Raw genomic sequence first — 20960 nt, forward strand, 5'->3', positions numbered from 1 at the left:
CAAGACAGCGAGTGTCATCAGGCTCTTGGTTGCAGAGGGTATCATTGCCAGATCCGATACCATCCTCACCCATGAGCATTTTCTAGCGTGAGGAGCATGGCTGATATTTTTCTCTCCACTTCACCACCTCCTCAGGGACACTCACACCACTTGCAGAATCACATTGATCGCCTCAGCTGTGGTCAAGTAATTCAGCAGAGAAAAAAGGATCGAACTTGGGACATTCTTAGTCTATGTGGTTCTGTAACCATGCCACATGGTTATTGGAAAGAATCAACGTTTCTAATTAGGTTTCTAAAATTATCTGCCAGTGCATTTTAGAAGGATGTATCTATTATTTGGCACTACTGTCTTGGTGTACACATTAATTTGCATTAAGGTAGAACTTGTGCATAGTGCTTCACATTAAGTGTGCTTGAAAAGTGGAGCTGTCCCGATGGCTAATCCTGGATTATACAGTGAAGAGTTGAGCCCCAAGTACCCTGGTCTGTGCAGAAATAGCTGATTTCAATCAGGAAGGCTGCAATTGATCAGCAAGTCCCAGTTTAGGGTCTGGGTGTTTTAGGGGGGGGGGGGGGGGGGGGGAAAGAAAGAGAGGAGAGCGCAAAAAATTGGCACTTTCAACACCTGACTGCTTTCCAGTGATCGTCGCTGGAACTAATTAGGCATTGAAGGACAAGATCTGGTTCCACGATCATGTCTGGTAACTGAATACTTGGGTGACTGCAATTTGCACCTATGGAACAATACCCGCAGCAAGTAATCAACATATTTAGGAAAGGAGGAAAGGGGAGGAGAGATAATTGGGGACCAGAAAAAAAAACTGTTCCTGACTGGCCTGGAAACTGACCAGAATATTCTCCAGCTATTGGCTGAGCAACAGAAACTGCTCTGATTTAGGCGCTGCTGTTTTAGGTGGCCATTGACAGTGTGTCCTGATTTATTGAAGTACAATTAATACGAGAAAAAAGTAATCACAAAGAAAATGCGGGCAAGTTTAGATCGTTAATTTTATAACAATGCCAGTCTCATTAAGCTTGCATGTTTAACTATTGCATTCAGGCAACTTATATAACAGAAATTACACTGCTAAAATTGGTTGTGGTGGTTGGAGGTTAATCATCACAGCCCCAGGACATCACTGCAGGAGTTCCTCAGGGCAGTGTCCTAGGCGCAACCATCTTCAGCTGCTTCATCAATGACCTTCCCTCCAACATAAGGTCAGAAATGGGAATGTTTGCTGATGTCTGCAGTGTTCAGTGTCATTCACAACTCCTCAAGACAATGAAGCAGTCCATGCCCGCATGCAGCAAGACCTGGACAACATTCAGGCTTGGGCTGATAAGTGGCCGGTAACATTCACGCCACACAAGTGCCAGGCAATGACCATCTCCAACAAGCAAGCCTCTAACCACCGCCCCTTGACATTCAACGGCATTACCATCGCCGAATCCCCCACCATCAATATCCTTGGGGTGGGGGGTCACCACTGATTAGAAACTGGACCAGCCACATGAATACTGTGGCAACAAAAGCAGGTCAGAGGCTGGGTACGGTGCAGCAAGTGTCTCACCTGACTCCCCAAAGCCTTTCCACCATCTGCAAGGCACAAGTCAGGAGTGCGATGGAATACTTTCCACTTGCCTGGATGAGTGCAGCTCCAACACCACAAGCAGCTCAACATCATCCAGGACAAAGCAGCCCGCTTCATTAATACTCCATCCACTATCTTAAATATTCACTCCCTCCACCACCGGCGCACCGTGGTTGCAGTGTGTACCATCTACAACATGCAATGCAGCAACTCCCAAACCCACGACCTCTATCACCTAGAAGGACAAAGACAGCAGGCACATGGGAACACCATCAACTCCAAGTTCCCCTCCAAATCACACACCATCCTGACTTAGAAGTATATCGCTGACCCTTCATCGTCACTGGGTCAAAATCCTGGAACTCCCTCCCTAACAGCACTGTGGGAGTACCATCACCACACAGACTGCAGCGGTTCAAGGCGGCGGCTCACGTGTATGTACATAGATCCCTGAAGGCAGCAGGTCATGTAGATAAGGTGGTTAAAAAAGCATATGGGATACTTGCCTTCATTAGCCAAGGCATAGAATACAAGAGCAGGGAGGTTATGATGGAGCTATCCAAAACGCTAGTTAGGCCACAGCTGGAATACTGTGTGCAGTTCTGGTCGCCACACTATAGGAAGGATATGATTGCATTGGAGGGGGTGCAGAGGAGATTCACCAGGATGTTACTTGGGCTGGAGTGTTTCAGCTATGAAGAGAGACTGGACAGGCTTTTTTTTTATTTATTTTTTTTAAATTGGTTTATGGGATCAGGGTGTCGCTGGCCAGCATTTATTGCCCATCCCTAGTTGCCCTCGAGAAGGTGGTGGTGAGCCGCCTTTTTGAACTGCTACAGTCCGTGTGGTGATGGCATTCCCACAGTGCTGTTAGGTAAGGACTTCCAGGATTTTGACCCAGCGACGATGAAGGATCGGCGATATGCTTCTAAGTCAGGATGGTGTGTGACTTGGAGGGGAACTTGGAGGTGCTGGTGTTCCCACGCGCCTACTGCCCTTGTCCTTCTAGGTGGAAGAGGTCACGGGTTTGGGAGGTGCTGCCAAAGAAGCCTTGGCAAGTTGCTGCAGTGCATCTTGTTTTCCTTAGAGCAGAGAAGGCTGAGGGGGGACATGATCGGGGTGTACAAAATAGAGGGGCATAGATAGGGTAGATAGAAAGGAACTTTTCCCCTTAGTTGAGGGGTCAATAACCAAGGGGCATAGTTTCAAGGTAAGGGGCAGAAGGTTTAGAGGGGATTGGAGGGAAAACTTCTTCACCCAGAGGGTGGTTGGAATCTGGAACTCACTGCCTGAAAGGGTGGTAGAGGCAGGAACCCTCAATATTCAAGAAGCATTTAGATGAGCACTTGAAACACCACAGCATACAAGGCTACGGACCAAGTGCTGGAAAATGGGATTAGAATAGAAAGGGCTTGATGACCGACGTGGACACGATGGGCCGAAGGGCCTCTTTCTGTGCTGTATAACTATGACTATGACTCAAGGGTAACTAGGGATGGGCAATAAATGCTGGCCTTGCCAGCAACGCCCACATACCATGAACGAATAAAAAAAATTACAACAGTGCACTTAAATTAGCAAATGTTTTAGATAGCAGCACAGCTTGGCACAGCCATTCAAAAGGCCCAAGTTCAAAATGCAAGTGATAACTAACATTTGAACGATAGGTTTTGCTGGTTCCCACTGGTTTTGCAAACTGATCCTTCATGGAGGAGAGCACCAAATGAGGATGGAATAACAGAAGAGTGAGAAGATTTATCTTGTCTCAATTGCCCGAGAGGGTTGGAGAGGAATTATCCAGTTAATTTTTTTTCCCTTATTGGCCATGGGTTTCTCTCTGGTTGATTGCCTCTCCTAGGATTTAAGGGGGCAGGGGGGTGAAGAAAAGGAAGTGTTTAGTCATGACGTTCCAACCATCATGGTGTGGGGCAGGCTTGATGAACAGTTGGTCTTTTCCTGCCCGTCAATTTTGTATAATTAAGATAATATCCTAATTAATTTCCATTTGTGCCACATTTCAAACAGTAGATACCACTGGGTGACAAAGCATGTGCGCTATCCTATTAAATGAGACAAATGAAAGGGATAAGGTGGTGTTTATGCATTGCATGGGGTGCTGCCATTCAAACTGCTCAGTTTAAGAAAGACACGGGCTGTAGTCTCGGGACAGCATTACAATAATTCAGTAGCATACAATAGGGCCCAGGCACAATTTACTAAAAGTTTTCCTGCAAACTCCGAGACTATCAGAGTCTCAAAAGCTTTGGGGCCATTCGGCTAAAAATGCAGCGGGTAGAGTCTTGTATGGGAGTAAAATCGATCATCGCATGGACATGGCTGCTCCTCCATGCCCATGCCGTAACATATTAACCCAGAAAGCAAGAAACTTTGGCAGGGCCAGTGCTCATAAGCACCCTAAAAAAAAGTGAGCTATATAAAAGGATATGTCTCCTTATATTTTAGCCTGACTGGGAAAGTATTTGGAAACAAACTGAAGCCCCTAAACTTGTGCCTCATTTAAGCCACCAATGCAGAAGTCTGAGTTTGTCAATTATACAATTTAAAATACTGATCTCAAAAACAGATAGTGAAAGAACACTAAAGAAGAAAAACCAAGATCCTTTTAACCTCATTTTCAGTTTCTTCCGAGGCTTAGATGCCCATTGCTGAAACAACTTAGCACAGCTGCACATGAAAACACATTTCACAAGACAAAGATTAAATACAGATGAAGTGGGGTGGGAGGAGGCTCGCATAATGGTTTTAACGATGAAGACAAATTGAATTACTCTCGATGTCAGCTAATTCCCGTCATTTGAGTAACTTCCTGATTTAGAGTCGGCAAACAGAATACGACATTTTTTGTGTAACAGTTAGTGTGCACTATATTAGTTTACAAAGCACTACAGTAGAGCTTGCTTGTAACCAGCTCGACTACTGAAGTTTTATTCTTGGTGCAATGTGACTCCATTTTAAGACCAACGTAGTCACTGCACATGTCGAGCCTTATTTCCTGGGCCACTCCCAGGGCATCAACCCAAGAATTAATCAGCAACCAGTCTTGTTAATTTCCTAATTGACTCCAACCCATCAGCTGTTACCAAAGGCAAATCAGATTTGTTAGCATTCCACAAACACAGACAAGCAAACAGTTCCACAAAATAACAAACTTACAGCACTCAAATTCTGCTTTGTTTTCAGGGTTGTCACCGTGCAGCAAAAGTAGTTTCACTTTCATGGTTTTTTTTTTCCTTGCCCGAGGTTTCCAACTTGGCTAAGTGTCAACTATTTGTTGCTAATTCAGATGGCAACCGAGAACCAGCTCAATTTGCTTTAACCCTTACAGCATCAGTATAATACAAGGATATAGAAATTATAGAATCTACAGCACAGAATGAGTCCATTCAGCCCAACTGGTTGATGACTGTGTTTATGGTCCACACGAGCCTCCTCCCACCCCACTTCATCTAAAACCCTGTTCGCATAACCTATTTCCATCTCCCTCGTGTTTATCTAGCCTCCCCTTAAATATATCTATGCTAGTCGCCTCAACTACTCCAATATGGTAGTGAGTTCCACATTCTCACCAGTGAGTGATGATTCTTCTGAACTCCCCATTGGATTTATTACTGACTATCCTGTATTTATAGCCCCTAGTTTTGGACTACCCCACAAGTGGAAATATCTTCGACATCTATCCTATTACATATTCAGGATCTGGCTGGTCACAAACGACAAAGACCAACGAGGTTCTGACGATGGATCTATGTTCGCATAAATCCACCTCCCCCCTATAGTCCACTGCTCCAAGAAAACAGAAAAGACAACCAAGGCACAAAGTTATTAAATTCACTCTTCAGGCCAGAGGACTGCAAGATAAACAGCAGCAGCAGAATGGGATGCATTTCTGAAGCTCGCCTTCAGTTTGGTTACAACCATGCAGGAGGCCAAGTACAGAAAGGCAAAATTGGGAATGGGGAGGTGAGGTGGAGCTGACGTGTTCTGACTTCTTGCGGTTCGCCACAAGTCATTGTTGGATAGACCAAACACGGTAGACTGCTTTGTCAGAGAGCAGAGTGCACCCTGTACAATGAATACCGTAGACCGGAAGTACAGGCAAGTTGCTGTCTTGCACGCAAAGCCCGTGTACACCAGTCTCACATTGTGTTGAAATATTAGGCCAAGTACTCGATGGGATAAATTGTCTCCCTCGCACTCAATTTAATTCATCAATTAAATAGACACGTGTCTTAGCAACAGCTCAACAAACATGCGAAGTAGAAGGTCTTTAGTTACACGTCAAGGTTTCCCTTCTGCCAATATCCAGCTTCCCTTAAAGTAAATGTGTCAGAGGCATAGCTTTCCCCTTTTTATGAAAGAAAGGTGATCCTGTTTCCTTGTTTTACCCTGCAAATCATTCTGCAATTTTTACATTTTTTATTTATGGTGAGAAAATTTAGCAGGATGAGCCACATTTTATTTCAGAAGCGCTGCAACATTCCTCCAAAATACACAATGTCGAGATACACTTACAGCTTGGTTGGGCAAGTTGTCGGTCTTCAATTCCCGGTGGTTAGAATACTGGATGTAGATGGGCTGATTGCGGAGGTGTGGAGTGACTGTGGTGTAATAGTTCACCATAGTAACAGCTGCTTCTTCTGAAGCCATTTCAAGGAAAGCCTGCAGCAGGAGGAGCAGGGAAAAGCACTGAAAATTAATAACCCGCAAAACAACAGTTTGTCTTTTTTTTTTTTTAAAACAATCATAGAAGTGAATCTCCACATTGAAGCATTGTACTTGAGAATTCTGATCACTACTGCTGCTGATGATCCAGATACTGTACCTTAAAATGTTGTTTAATGTTGCGTTGGCCCCTCATCTAAAATGAGCTATTCCAGTAGATGATGTCATAATTCAAGTTTAGCAGATAATGAGAGGGACATGGTTGCGATTCAATTTGAGACGTTACAGAAACAGTCTGTTGAAAACTAGGCGTCGCAGCAAATTGTACAGCAATAAAAAACACATCTCGTGAGAACTGGTCATACAAAAAGCATAAACAAGCTACTCTCTAATGTCCACATTGTCCATGAATCAGTTATCTTTTGCAAGTACAATTTCCCAAAAAGACTTCACTTGCTGACAACAGGCCTCTGATAAGTCGGGTTTAAAATGCTACACAATCATCAGTGTTAGTGTGTGTGTAATTGCATGACAAGGGCACATGGATTATCAAAAGAAATTTCACATGCAAAAACAGAATGATTTAATCCAGCTATCCATAATCTGTTGAGGGGAGTGGAGTGAAAAATGACCCCAAAAAAGCAGTGTACCTAGAAGCATTTTACCACTATGGTTCAACTTCCCTTCACGTAAAATAAGACCTGGTGTGCTAAAGCCAATAAACCGTCTGGCCGATCACAAGATCAAAACTGAAGGCCTGGGGAAATGAGGCAAGATATAGGACAGGACAAACAAAGCCTTTGCCCTCGAGAGGGGAGGGCCCGTGAAGGTAAAAGTTTTTAAGTTGTTTTCAAATTGGATGTGTGAATGAACAAGTAAATACTGTGGTTTCTTTTGAGAAAAGTATTGATTTTTTGTTAAATACGTTTTATAATATATTATCTTAACATTTGGAAACACACAAAATTCTTACAGGGCTGATGCAGGGAGGATATTTCCCCCAGCTGGGGAGTTTAGAACCAGGGGTCACAGTCTCAGAATAAGGGGTCAGCCATTTAGGACAGAAATGAGAAAAAATTTCTTCACTCGGTGGTGAATCTTGGGCATTCTCTACCCCAGAGGGCTGTGGAGGCTCAGTCTTTGAGTACATTAAAGACAGAGAGCAATAGATTTTTGAATATTAATGGAATCAAGGGATATGGGGATAGCGCAGGAAAGTGGAGAGGAGCTAGATCATCAGCCATGATCTTATTGAATGGCGGAGCAGTCTCGAAGGGCCAAATGGCCTCCTCCTACTTATGTATGTTCTTAAGTTTTATATCGTGGGGCGGATGAGAAAAGCAATTTGGGCACCAAAAGGACTTGGAAAGAACCTAGGGAGAGAGATTGTGAAATAAGTATTGACAAGTTTGTTGACTGACTCGGAGCCAAAGCAGAGATTTTTTCTCTCTGCTAAGTGAGACACACCCTATAAGGATTTTTTTTTATTTTATTTTTTTTATAATTGCTAGCTGTCACATGGCACTGCTCACAGCAGTAAGAGGCTATGCTGATTGAAAACAACAGGGGTGTTATGCCATGCCATGAATCAGGGATAAGAATCTTTTAATTGCCTTATGTGCCTGGGATTTTTACCAGTGCTTTGGTGATTAAAATCTGCAACAAGGTCCATTATTCTGTGAAAACTGTAAATGAGTGGAGTGGCCTTCATTTTGAGATCTCTCTAATCTCGTCCTCATTTTTAAAAAGTTGAGCATACACAGCAAAACTATATGCAAGGTACACTAGTCGCAGGTACATATTTAGCAGTGTTGGGGTTTAGCTGCATGTGGGCAGCACTGAGGTGGTGGAGGGGGGAAAAACCTGAAGCTTGGGCAGAACGCGAGGAAATTGTGGGGTTTGGTTCATTGGTGGATTCTCAGAGTCCAGAAGGGCAAGGGCCACATTTTCTCTGCCTGATTTTCACACTGCATTGCAAACCCAGTAGAGGTTTATTTCAGCATTCAGAGTCGTGGGAAGTGCAATAGCACCACCCGACGCCTGCAACTGCAGTGCTAAAAATACAGATATAGGGTTTTGCTATGACAGCATGTTGGTATAGCTATTTCCCATTGTAAATGTTGAGACACAATGCATGACTCACAAATCAGGACACAAAATAGGATTGTGTGGACATGAAATGCACACCATGAGAGACTTAATAAAAATAGTTAATCTCCTACTGGAATTACAGAGTCAAGACCAAGTGTAATCATCTTGTGAAGCAGGGTTAAAGGGCAGGGAATAATTGAACCGGGGCACACAGATGTAATTCAGCCCCCATTCTGTCCTTATTTTAATATGATGCTATGTTCCTTTTTTAAATTGTAGTCAAGTAGGAAAGGTTGCAGCAATTTGGTTGGAGCACAGCTCAAGGATCTGAGATGCAAAACTAAACTGCTATAGCACCACCACTGGTGGGAGGGTATAATTATACTATGACAAGTTTGCATAGGCAATTTTCATTATAAATGTGCATAGTCAATGCCCACACACTTGCACTTACAGACTAAAGTCAACAAAACCCACTTTGGCAGATATTCAATGCATGAGATGAGTTTCTTTTTAAATGCAGCAAGTTTATGATAATCTGGAATTCACTGCCCGAAAGGGCGGTGAAAGCAGATACAATAACAACTTTCAAAAGGGAATTGGATAAATACTTGAAGGGAAAACAATTACAGGGCTATGGGGAAAGAGCAGGGAAGTGGGGCTAGTTGGAAAGCTTTTTCAAAGGGCCAGTACAGGCACAATGGGCTGAATGGCCTCCTTCTGTGCTGTACGATTCTTTAGGATTTAAAACAGGAAGTTTTGCAGAAAGTAAGTATAGATAATAACTAATGAAGCTCTGGTCATATTGCTTATATTAAGTTGGATGTACTGTTTTATAAGGGTAAAAAAGTGTTGTGCCATGTTGCATTATTCTACTGCTAATTTGGAGCTCTATCTCAGAGGCCACAAAGGCTAATCCCGCAGGCAGAGTTTGTTTGATGAGAATTTTGCAGATTCATCCCAAGCATTGTTGGCTCAAATCCAATTTCACACTCGTGCATCTCAGCAGTTTGTAAATGTTCTGCCTGGGTCACAGTAAACTCTGGGTACTGCATTAAGTCAGGAGCAGGGCAAAAACTAACACCCATTCATGCATACACAGAGGGATTGGATCTCTCGTTCTTCCTAGAGTTCTGATACAACAAGCATTATCCTGCTGAAATGCATTTCCACAAGAGTAAAAGGAGCACCCACAATGTATCGCTCACATAATTCATCAACAGTTGTAAATTCCAGCTCCCCAGTCCACATGAGATTTCAAACAAACCAGAGACTCCACATAAAAGGGTATGCCTCGCAGAGGCAAACATTTTTTGCAGGCATTTCTAACAATCAATCACCTTTTATGGGTGTGTTTAGCAATCTCCCCCCAAAGGTATGGGCTATTTGTGTCCACTATCCAAGAATTGAGACAGATTTGACACTTAATTATACAGATTGACTGATTTTCCTAAATTTAGTTACGAAAGCATGGCTTAAAAATCATTTATTTCACTTTGTTCACCATGTACATTTTGACCAATATCTCAGGGACCAAATCAGGCTTCCATTTTGAGAGTGAGATACATTAGATAGGCAACCTGCTGCAGGCTGCATTCTGCCTGGTCAACAACTCAATTGTAGTGGGGATTACTAGAAACAAGGTCAAAATCCAGTATAGGGAAAGGAGGCTATTAAAATGGCACTTTTTTTCTCCTGTGCTAGCTTATGTTTGAAGCACAAGATCGACAAGCAAACCACCTTCATCTCAAATAGTCTGCATTATATGCAAAGTTTTCCACCAGTAAAGGCAACAACCTGCATTTCTGCAAGGCTCATTAGTGTTATGGCTCAATACATCTTTTATTCAGGGGGGCAGAGAGAGTTACAACTGAAGGCCAAAATCTGTGGGTGTACATGCAGTCATGACTTGCGTGTAGAACATGGTAACCAGAAACGGGAATACAAGGTAGAACATTGGAATCCAACTTGCTCATGAGGCTTACATAAACGAGGAGGTTTTTTTCTTTTTTGCTTCCAACCCTCCCCTGTCCCTTCTCATGCTATGCACCAACCTTGGTTAAGGGGCCAGAGAGGCCACCTTCTCCCTGAAAACTGTCTATGCTACTCTTCATGGGCTGTCAAAAGATAGGCAAAAGCAGCCTTAGGAAAAGACCCAGGCCATTTCCAATTTCTGCAGGAAAGAGCCTCACCTCTGCTCAAATGTATCCCCACCTTACAGCAGCATAGCCAAGATTGTTAACTTTCAAAATAGGAGTACCTGCAGTCACAAACCCAGATTCAAGCACCCTGTAATGCAGTGCTCCAATACACATTAAGACAATGCCACATAGTTTATTGTTGATTTCATTAGTTTGTCACAAGGTGCAGTGGAACGGATATGGACCCTCCGATATTTATTCTTGCACTAATTTTTTTTTTTTTTTTTTTTTTAAAAAGTCTGTTGCCTGATTATCTTCCTTTCACAGTAGCAAGATTCCTGGGCTGAGAGGGTTGTCCTTTGAGGAGAGATTGAGTAGAGTTTAGAAGTATGAGAGGTGATCTAATTGAAACATACAAGATTCTGAAGGAGATTGACAGGGTAGATGCTGAGAGGTTGTTTCCCCTGGCTGGAGAGCCTAGAACTAGGGGGCATAGTCTCAGGATAAGGGGTAGGCCATTTAAGAAGGGGATGAGAAGGAATTTCTTCACTTGGAAGGTTGCGAATCTGTGGAATTCTCTACCCCAAAGGGCTGTGGATGCTCAGTTGTTGAGTATATTCAAGGTTTAGATCGATAGATTTTTGGACTCTAAGGGGATCAAGGGATATGGAGATCAGGCAGGAAAGTGGAGTCGAGGTCAAAGATCAGCCATGATTTTAATGAATGGCAGAGGAGGCTTGAGAGGCCGTGTGGCCGACTCCGGTTTCTAATTCTTATGTAAGTATTTTTTAAATTAAATAGTTTACAGAAAGTTGAAATATCCAATATCTCTTCTCCAAATAAAGCAACACCCCTAGCCCATGACCAGCCCACACCAAGCACTTAATGGCCATTTTAAGCTAATCTCAAAATGCAAATTTGAAAAAAATGTACAATGAATTAAATTGTGTTGAATTGTTTGGTATATTTCGCCAATTACAATAAATTTGCAGAAAAATTAGACACCTGATGAAAAATTGTGAAACATACATAAGAAACATTTATCACTCAGACATTTCAGTGAAGTACTGTGCCAAAAACCTGCAGTCCAACTGACATTATATTGCATTTCAGTTGAGAGAAAAAAAACAATTTACATACCTGATTTTTCCCTTTTAACATCAATAGGTTAGTGACTTTGCCGAACGGTAAACCTAGTGAAAGGACCTCTGCTTCTGAAACCTCATTTGGAATCTTACGAATATGAAGAACACGAGAGGGAGAGCTGGGAGATCCGTCTCCTTTAAATTTTTTGGTGTCGTTTCCATTAGCTTAAAAGAGGAGAGGGGGAGTACCATTACTCGGTTGTGCTATTTCCTCTTATTAACACTGCACTGAATTCCCCCATATGCAGAACATTTGACAGGAAGGCCACAACAGGTTCAAGAGCTATGTAATTGTCACACACACACACACACAAATCATCTTGCATTTGTGCACTCACTTAACACCTGTTGAATTTTGCTGTTTTTATATAAACATACAACCCTGACAGGAAGTGAGAATACGCAGTCTATCACAGCTTCAATTCCCATTCCAAACTAAATTAGCTGACCTCAACGAGTGGATTCTTGATCAAAACCTCTGCACTGGGGCAAGAATTCACGTTCCTGATTATCCAGTGACACTCCGATAGCAACATGGGGATATCAGTTGAAAACAGGATTAAGAGTACAATACAATGATCAGGAGCAGAAACCCTGGCCAATCTTGCCTTCCCTACAGCCAACTGTAGTACCTTGGTAGTGCCCCTACCACTGGCCCAGTTGACAACAGCTAACTCAGCACATTATAGATGGATATGTTTTCTACAGTTCAGCTAATCATGGGATAAATGGAGTGCTCAATCCCACTATTAACCTGGGGGCAGGATGTTCTCTTAATCTCGTTTGAGGTTTTTTTTTAAATAAAACTCATCTCCTCTAGTTTTGTGAGCACAGTTTAAATTCAAGAGCCTGCTTACATGCATATCCATCATACCATGCAACATTCTAGGGATCAAAACTACATCCCTCACTTTAAAAAAAAACTTCCAAGTCCAAAATTAGCCTCACGGCTTTTCTACAAATCTCCTCTAATAGCTTTATGTTTAATTCATGGTAATGTCCCAAAAAATGCATACAATTATTCAATAGGTGGCCTGAGGAGGCTAAAATGACCAGTTTTAACTTATCAACTGTCTTTGTACCTTGCTGAGCCTTGAAGGTGACCGCTTTTGCATTCCCATTCAGTTAATGGGGGATAATCAATACACCCACCACCCCCCCCATTACTTTTCCATCTTGACCAATAAATACCTATCTAATGCATTGTACCAATTCCTTGCAACAGCATGCATTTCCGTGAAGCCTTGCATTTTCAACAAAGGCATGGAAAAAATAAATCACATCAAAAACGTGTGAAATCTCAGCTTCAAAACACAATCAGTTGTAAGCACAAGTGACTAAACTTGAAAATGGAAAATGAACTGGAATCTAGTCAATAGTAAAATTACAGAGGGCATGTCAGAGTGCATTTTAGCCCACGGTGCTCTGAAGCTGATTTCAGTTTTTAAATAATCACTCTTGCTACACTCTCTGCACTATATTGAACCAAAGCAAGAGCCAATGTAAATATAGTCACAAGGCAAGAGTTAGTTACACATCAAAATCTCTGGAGTATTTAACAAAATGAGGTTTTAAATCCTAACCATAACAGCTATGAACCTGTCAATTTTTGTTGAAAAGAATGGAAATTATTTGACTTGGCGGCTTTGTTTATGAATACGTTTATGCACAGTCCAAGAATACGGGCCTAAAACTTTCAAATGAGGCAGCAACATCCCTTTAATCTTTAATCCTAAATTTGCAGGGTGGAGTTGAGGAAGGAGTTTTCTACACACTTTCTAATTATACTTTGCCATTTGAGATAGATGCAAGGTTAATTTTGTAGAAGTTAATGTTCCAGAAAAGATTGCGCCATTCTAAAAATCGGGGGGAAAATGTTTGAGTGTCAAGCAAAGTAAACCCATAAAAGCACACATGTAACCAAAACCCAGAATTTGGCTTTCTTCTGAAAGAGTCCAGCTACTTTGAAAATACAAAACTTATCAGAACAAACAGAAATACAGCAGCTGTTTTGCCGGTCTTTTGCTTTCAGAGTTTATCGTGAATGTTTCCTACATTACAACAGTGACTACACTTCAAAAAGTACTTGATTGGCTGTAAAGCGCTTTGGGACATCCGGTGGTCATGAAAGGCGCTATATAAATGCAAGTCTTTCTTTCTTACTTTGGGGTCTCCCTAAAGGACAATTGTAACTCTCCTCCACATATTCTCAAATCAAAAAAGTTTGATAAGAGCAAAATTTTATTTAAATCCTTAAACCTTCAGTAACAAGGATTCATTACTTATGTTACCAAGTAGGCTCACATTTTGCTCCAACATGTGTATACTATAGTTGGCAATAATATAGTTGGCAGGTAATAAAAGTGGAATGGTCAGTGATAATATACGGCAAAGATTCGAGATTTCAATTGCCCACTATACATTACACTATACTGTTACACTGAATCATGGGGTGCATTTTTGAATGGGAAGCTGTGTTTACACTGCTGCCCATATCAATGTAAACTTTGGAAAGAGAGCTCTGCATGTGCATGCATTCAAATGTCAACAGTGCCAGCGTTCGATCAGTCAAATTTTCACTGAATGGAAGTAGGTGGAGAAAGTTGTACAAATGCAAATATCTTAAATATTTACCTTTTAGACAGGCCTCGATACTAGCTGCATTATATGCAGCTGATGAAGTGCACTGTTACCAGTAAAAGACCATCACTAACAGCACATCAAAGGGCACTTGAGTGTTACTCTGCGCCTTGGGTGCCAGGTTGAAGCCCAATACCCTGCTGCTCAAACACCAAAGCTGATGTGTTAGCCAGTGCTTTTTGTGAGCATTTAACCCATATGCCATAAAAAGCAATCTATCCTGATCCATTATATTTTAAAAAGACTTTTCAGAATCTGTTTCAGTACTCCCTATGTCAAGATCAAGTATCTCAGTTAAGGCGAAACACTATGAAGGATTTGCACTGAACAGGAACATGATGGTCTCAGTCAGACAATCTAATGGATTTTAACTTAACTGAAGTTACAATATTTAAAATGACATCTTGCTGTCAAAGCACAACACACACTAGAGTGCTACTTTCCTAGAAGGCAATTTCTTCAAAGTGATACCAAGTTGAATCTTCCCATATTATAAAATGATGAACTATACAGGAGTAATTTTAACCTTAGCCACCACGTGGGAAATGGACACGGTCCAACTGTCCTCCTTTTTACACCCTTCCTGAAAATCGGGCCATTAAAATTATCCCCATGGTCGTTGGTTGCCAAAAATTTACATATATTTTTAAACAGCTGATACAAAATTTTCAACAAAGGTGGTGGCGTGGAAATCAAAAATCTATACCACTGAAAGCATAAAAACAAATCTGCAAACGTTAAAATACCTTTGAAAATAGGGTGTTGAAAATTGCATACCTATTAACTTGGCAGCTCAATTGACCAAGTTTTCAATTCCTTTTACAAATGAATTTGGGATCTTAGGAAACACAACCGATCTTGCCTGACTAACCTCCTCATACAACCCAAGCCTAAAATTCCAAAAGACTTGACGAAGTTCCACATAAAAAAATTATAGCTCAAGCTCAAAGTTGGAGATTCAAAGAACATTTTGGAAATTGGCTAACTGATATTGGTTAGAGGTTCTCCCAGAATGGGGGTGGGGAATTACAAAATGGGGTGCCCCAGTGCTTAATGTTGGGACCATGACTTTCGAATTTGGATCAATGACTTACATTCCGAAACACAACACAAATTGGTCAAATTTACACATGACACAACTAGGATGGGCAGCAGAACTGGAAGTGGCAGCTTCGAAATTACAGTCTCAGCTGCATAAAAAATAAATGGACAGAAAATGACAAATGAAATTCAATGCACAGTGTTAAGTACTGCAATTCAGAAGGAAAATGAGTGACTCAAGTACCCCAAGAATGATACTGAAACAGCCATGGATAAAATTACGACCCTAAATGGCCTTCCTCATACATAATTATCTCATCAGCTTGCTACAGCAGTTTATAAAGACATATTCAGGGGATTACACGATGAAGGCACTCAGGTCAGGTGAAAATATCAAAAATTAGCTTTTTCAATTAAGGCAACACACTTTTGTAGGTACAAGGAAGAGACAAATGATTCTGAATGCGCCGGTTTTATAAAGTGCAGTCAGAAGAGGGCACCAGTGTCTGACAGCAAGTTGTTAATTATTAGTGGCATACTGCTTCTCATCAATGTGCAAGTATGTACAAATGACCCAAAAGTGGGTCTTTGAAAAGGAAACCAATGCCCAATTAGAATGCTTTACAATGTAGGTGAAATATAAATAAATGTTCCAAGTTAGAGGTGACAAGTTCGTGCTCAAAGATGCAGGAGATAAAACCGTAATATGCTTGAATTTTACATTAAGTTTGAGAGAGTGATGTAGTCCAATCTGAAACTAAGGTCTTCAATCTAAACAGAGGAAATTACAAGGGTATGAGGGACAAGTTGGCCATGGTAGATTGGGAGACTACACTAAAAATGTATGACGGTGGACATACAATGGCTAACATTCAAAGGAAATAATGCATAATTTGCAACAAACATATATGCCTCTAGGGCATAAAAACCCAAAAGGAAAAGTGATCCAACCATGGCTAACAAAAGAAATTAAAGCTAGCATTACATCAAAGGAGTAAGGTTGCCAGAAAAAGCAGTCAGCCTGAGGTTGGGATCTTTTTAGAAATCAAAGGGGGACCAAGAAATTGATAAAGGGAAAATGGAATATGAGCACAAACTAGCGAAAAATATAAAAACGGATTGTAAAAGCTTCCATAGGTATGTGAAAAGGAAAAGACTGGCGAAGGTAAATGTAGGTCCTTTACAGTCAGAGACGGGAGAATTTATAATAGGGAATGAGGAAATGGCGGAGAAATTAAATAAATACTTTATTTCTGTCTTCACGAAGACACAAAGAACCTCCCAGAAATACGAGAAAACCAAGGGTGTGGAAAGAATGAGGAACTTAAAGAAATTAGTAAAAAAAAAAAAAACAACAACAGTACTAGCAAAATTAAATGGGACTAAAAGTCGATAAATCACCTACATCCTAGAGTTTTGAAAGAGGTGGCCATTGGGATAGTGGACGCATTGGTTGTCATCCTCCAAAATTCTATAGATTCTGGAATGGTTCCTGCAGATTGGAGGATAGCAAATGTAACCCCGCTATTTAAGAAAGGAGGGAGAGAGAAAACGGGGAACTACAGACCTGTTGGCCTCATCAGTATTTGGGAAAATGCTGGAATCTATTATAAAGGATGCAATAACTGGGCACTTAGAAACTAATAGTAAGATTGGCAGAGTCAGTGGATTTATGAAAGGGAAATCCTGTTTGACAAACCTATTGGAGTTCTTTGAGGATGTAACTAGTGGAGTAGACAAAGGGGAACCGGTAGATGTGGTGTATTTGGATTTTCAGAAGGCCTTCGATAAGGTCCCACACAAGAGGTTGGTGAACAAAATTAGGGCACATGGAATTGGGGGTAATATACTTGCATGGATTGAGAATTGGTTAACAGACAGAAAACAAAGAGAGTAGGGATAAACGGGTCTTTTTCAGGATGGCAGGCTGTGACTAGTGGGGTACCGCAAGGATCGGTGCTTGGGCCCCAGCTATTCACAATCAATATCAATGATTTGGATGAGGGGACTACATGTAACATTTCCAAATTTGCTGACGGTACAAAGCTAGGTGGCAGTGTCAGTTGTGAAGAGGCTTCAAGGGGATCTCAACAGGCTCAATGAGTGGGCGAGAACATGGCAGATGGAATATAATGTGGATAAATGTGAAGTTATGCACTTTGGTAGAAAAAACAGAAAGGCAGAGTATTTCCTAAATGGTGAAAGATTGGGGAATGCAGATGCTCAAAGGGACCTGGGTGTCCTTGTACAAGTCACTGAAAGTAAATGTGCAGGTGCAGCAAGCGATTAGGAAAGCAAATGGTATGCTGGCCTTCATTACAAGAGGATTTGCTTACAGGAGTAAAGAAGTCTTACTCCAATTATATAGGGCCTTTGTGAGACCACACCTGGAGTACAGTGTACAATTTTGGTCTCCTTACCTAAGGAAGGATATACCTGCCATAGAGGGAGTGCATCGCAGGTTCACGAGATTGATTCCTGGTATGGCGGGAATGTCATAAGAGATTGAGTAAACCAGGCCTGTATTCTCTTGAATTCAGAAGAATGAGAGGGGTTCTCATTGAAGCACACAATTATTACATGGCTTGATAGGGTGGATGCTGGGAGAATGTTTCCCTTGGCTGGTGAGTCAAGAACCAAGGGCCACAGCCTCAGGATAAATAGTAGGCCATTCAGGACTGAGATGAGAAGAAATTTCTTCACAGGAGGGTGGTGAATCTTTGGAATTCTCTACCCCAGAGTGCTGTGGAGGCTCAGGTCATTGGGTATCTTCAATACAGAAGTTGACAGATTTCTAACTAGTAAGGGCATCAAGGGATATGGCGATCGGACTGGTGAATGGCGTTAAGGCAGAAGATCAGCCATGATCTCATTGAATGGCAGAGCAGGCTAGAAGGGCCTACTCCTATTTCTTATGTTATTTTCTTAAATCCTCTTGGCCCACTCCAATCAGAATGGAGAGATTTTAGGACCAATATACTCTACCTTCAATGGGAGCATATTGAGCAGTTTAAAAGGAGTCATAGTTGACCTGGTGCACCTCCAATCTCACGTGCTTTTAGAGCAGCAGAAATGAGGCACAATAATGAAGCCTGTTGTGTACCACAAGCACACTGCTATACAGGGCAGTGATGCAAGTAGTTAGTAACATACTGTTATGGTTATTCAACCGAACCAATATTAAAATGCCAGGTACGTTAGGAAGTATGTTCAGCTCAATCATCTCTCGCGTTGCTTTTTTAAAATTATGGTGGGGGGCAGAAAGCAGAGAGAGAAAAATGAACAGGTTATGAGGAGAACGGAAAAAGCTAGCAATGAAGCATCTGTATTTTCATTTCCTCGCTTAAACATCTATGACAATCACAACCCAACCTTGCTGGTGCCCACCCACCACCTCTTCCCTGGCCCATCCTTGCTGGTGCCCACCCACCACCTTTCTTGGCAGTTATCACTTTGCTTAACCTTATCTTGGAGCTTTTTAGTTTTAATTCTGATGTTACATTTAAAATGCCCAGGATAGCCTGCTGCATTCAGTATCCCACCTACAACCAACACTAGTAAGTGTAGCTCGGTTTCACAGAAGTCTGATCCCAATGCAGTTCTGGTACACAGACCACATTCACATTTGGGTGTCTTGATGATGGCCTACATTTTTTCCACCCCACTCCACAACTTAGAAACCAAACTTGGTCTAGGTTCTATTTTATTTCACGATTTCTCCCCATTGAGTTTAAAAAAAATAAAAATGTTTTTTCTATGGCATTTCATGCTTAAGCCTTGTGTATCTTCTACCATTGTAATTTGCACTGACTACTGCCTGCCATGAATGCGGACAAAAAATGAACAACCCTCTAACTACACGGTGCTTAAAATTAACAGATACATGGGAGTGATTCCAAAGTTTTAAAGTTCGGGTTCAAATGTTTGTGCTTTTTGAGCATCGCTCTCCTGTTTAAATATCATCCGCAAATGCCTTGTTAAAACGATCCCATCACCAGCGCCAAGTACCTGAATATCATTCTCCAAGGGCCATTTCTTGGCAGCTTGACTACAATGTTAGCATTTTTTAATTGAAATACCAATTTAAAGGCAGTTTTGTCTCAAGAGCAGTGGGAAACATAACTGCCAAACTCACTTAATTTGAGTTTTTCTTGTCCCAACCTCTGCTGAAGGTAGCGATTCATGCTGTGGTACAGTTCCACGGACACCAACAGCCTTTCAGGACTAATCCCAAGTGGCCATATTTCATGTACAAGCCTGGACAATGGGTATTGATTAGCCTATTCAAATTTATGGGATATCACAGCAGAGTCTAAACCTGTTCACACCCAACATCCACGTGCGTGGGCTTCATAATAAGCCACTGTAAAGCAGTTAGAAGTCAGAGTAGTACCCAATTGTTCCCTCTTCTGGCCCAAAACTTAAGGTTTCCGGATCTCATGGGCCACCAAAATGTTACATTCCTACCCATTTTATCAGATTTCTGATGTTTCTTTTTCTATTAGCAAATGATTTCTGCTGTTATAAGACACTTTTGCTGCAATGATCACACTCAAGGGGGTCCCCAACACAAAAGTTTGAAAGTTACGTAGGACACAAAAGCATCCTACAGCAATCTGTAGGTCACAGTGGGTGCTCCAATTTTTTATTTAGCCATCTTGCACAGCATTTATAGTGTCGCTGAACTCAAAGCCAAATCGAACTCCAAAAGATGAAGTAACAGTGTTCCAACTCACTGCCTTCATGATTAAAACACCAGTTTATCTATCCTCCCCAAGGTTATAAAGCATGAAATAGTGAAGGGCAGATATGGAGAACACACTTGATATGGTTTTATCAAAGGAGGGAGGCTCTAAACAATGTGTTGAAGATCATGGTACATCAAAAGACCATTTGATTTAGTTTTCTGTAGGATAAAACCCATAATGAAACAGTGCAACCCATTGTTGAAATTAATTTCTACAACTACACAGTACATCTACTGTGTCACCATGACGTCAGGACCTTGTATCATTTCATGAAACAGGAACGTTTTTATTTACCACAAAAGACAGAAGCGTTTCAAAGCACTGTGTTCAGTTACTATACTCATTCAGAATGTGCTGTACTATCATTTATAATATTTAAGTTTTATTGAACATGTTTCATAGAACATTATTGGTTTTACTTTAGTCAAATATTAGCGAGAACGTTATCGTTTTACATTAGTCAAATATTAGCTGTAACAGCATTAAAAAATGTCAGTAAGCAATGAAGCAAGTTCCAATTAGTTTCAGGTATTCAAAGTGCTATTACAATCAGATTTGATATACAAAATAAAAGAAATACCTGTAGCTGCAGTAGAATTGCTCATGATAGATGGGCCGTTAATAATACCAGCAGAAAGAAGCTCGTCAGATCCCCGCTGAAAAACAAAAATAATCAAATACTTCAGTAAATGGCCATTAACTCATCTGTGTAATATTCATTGCTGTTAAATAACGTGCCATGTGGGGAACTAGGTTTGTATAAACAATCAAGGTATTGGGCTAGTTGCTAATTCACAGAATGTTTTGAAGAAACTAAATTTGACAAATGAATGCAAGCTGTAAACATATACTGACTAATCGTACTCTTTATATAAAT

At 41.2% G+C, this 20960-nt stretch overlaps 1 protein-coding gene across 3 annotated transcripts in view; it reads right to left on the minus strand.

Annotated features, from left to right (window-relative positions):
• The window catches only part of ptbp3 (polypyrimidine tract binding protein 3), a 105780-nt gene that overhangs the window by 24459 nt on the left and 60361 nt on the right, over positions 1-20960 (minus strand). For all 3 annotated transcript variants that reach the window (XM_085993087.1, XM_085993078.1, XM_085993069.1), the window contains 3 exons: positions 20664-20739; positions 11650-11819; positions 6128-6274 (listed from right to left, as the gene is read on the minus strand). In XM_085993087.1, the coding sequence (XP_085849213.1) occupies positions 6128-6274; positions 11650-11819; positions 20664-20688 (342 nt within the window). In that variant the 5' untranslated portion in view covers positions 20689-20739. The remainder of the gene's footprint in view (positions 1-6127; positions 6275-11649; positions 11820-20663; positions 20740-20960) is intronic.

Source organism: Somniosus microcephalus, chromosome 1, assembly GCF_052327205.1.
Source record: "Somniosus microcephalus isolate GS21.2 chromosome 1, FLI_Smic_1.0, whole genome shotgun sequence".
NCBI classification, from domain to species: Eukaryota; Metazoa; Chordata; class Chondrichthyes; order Squaliformes; family Somniosidae; genus Somniosus; species Somniosus microcephalus.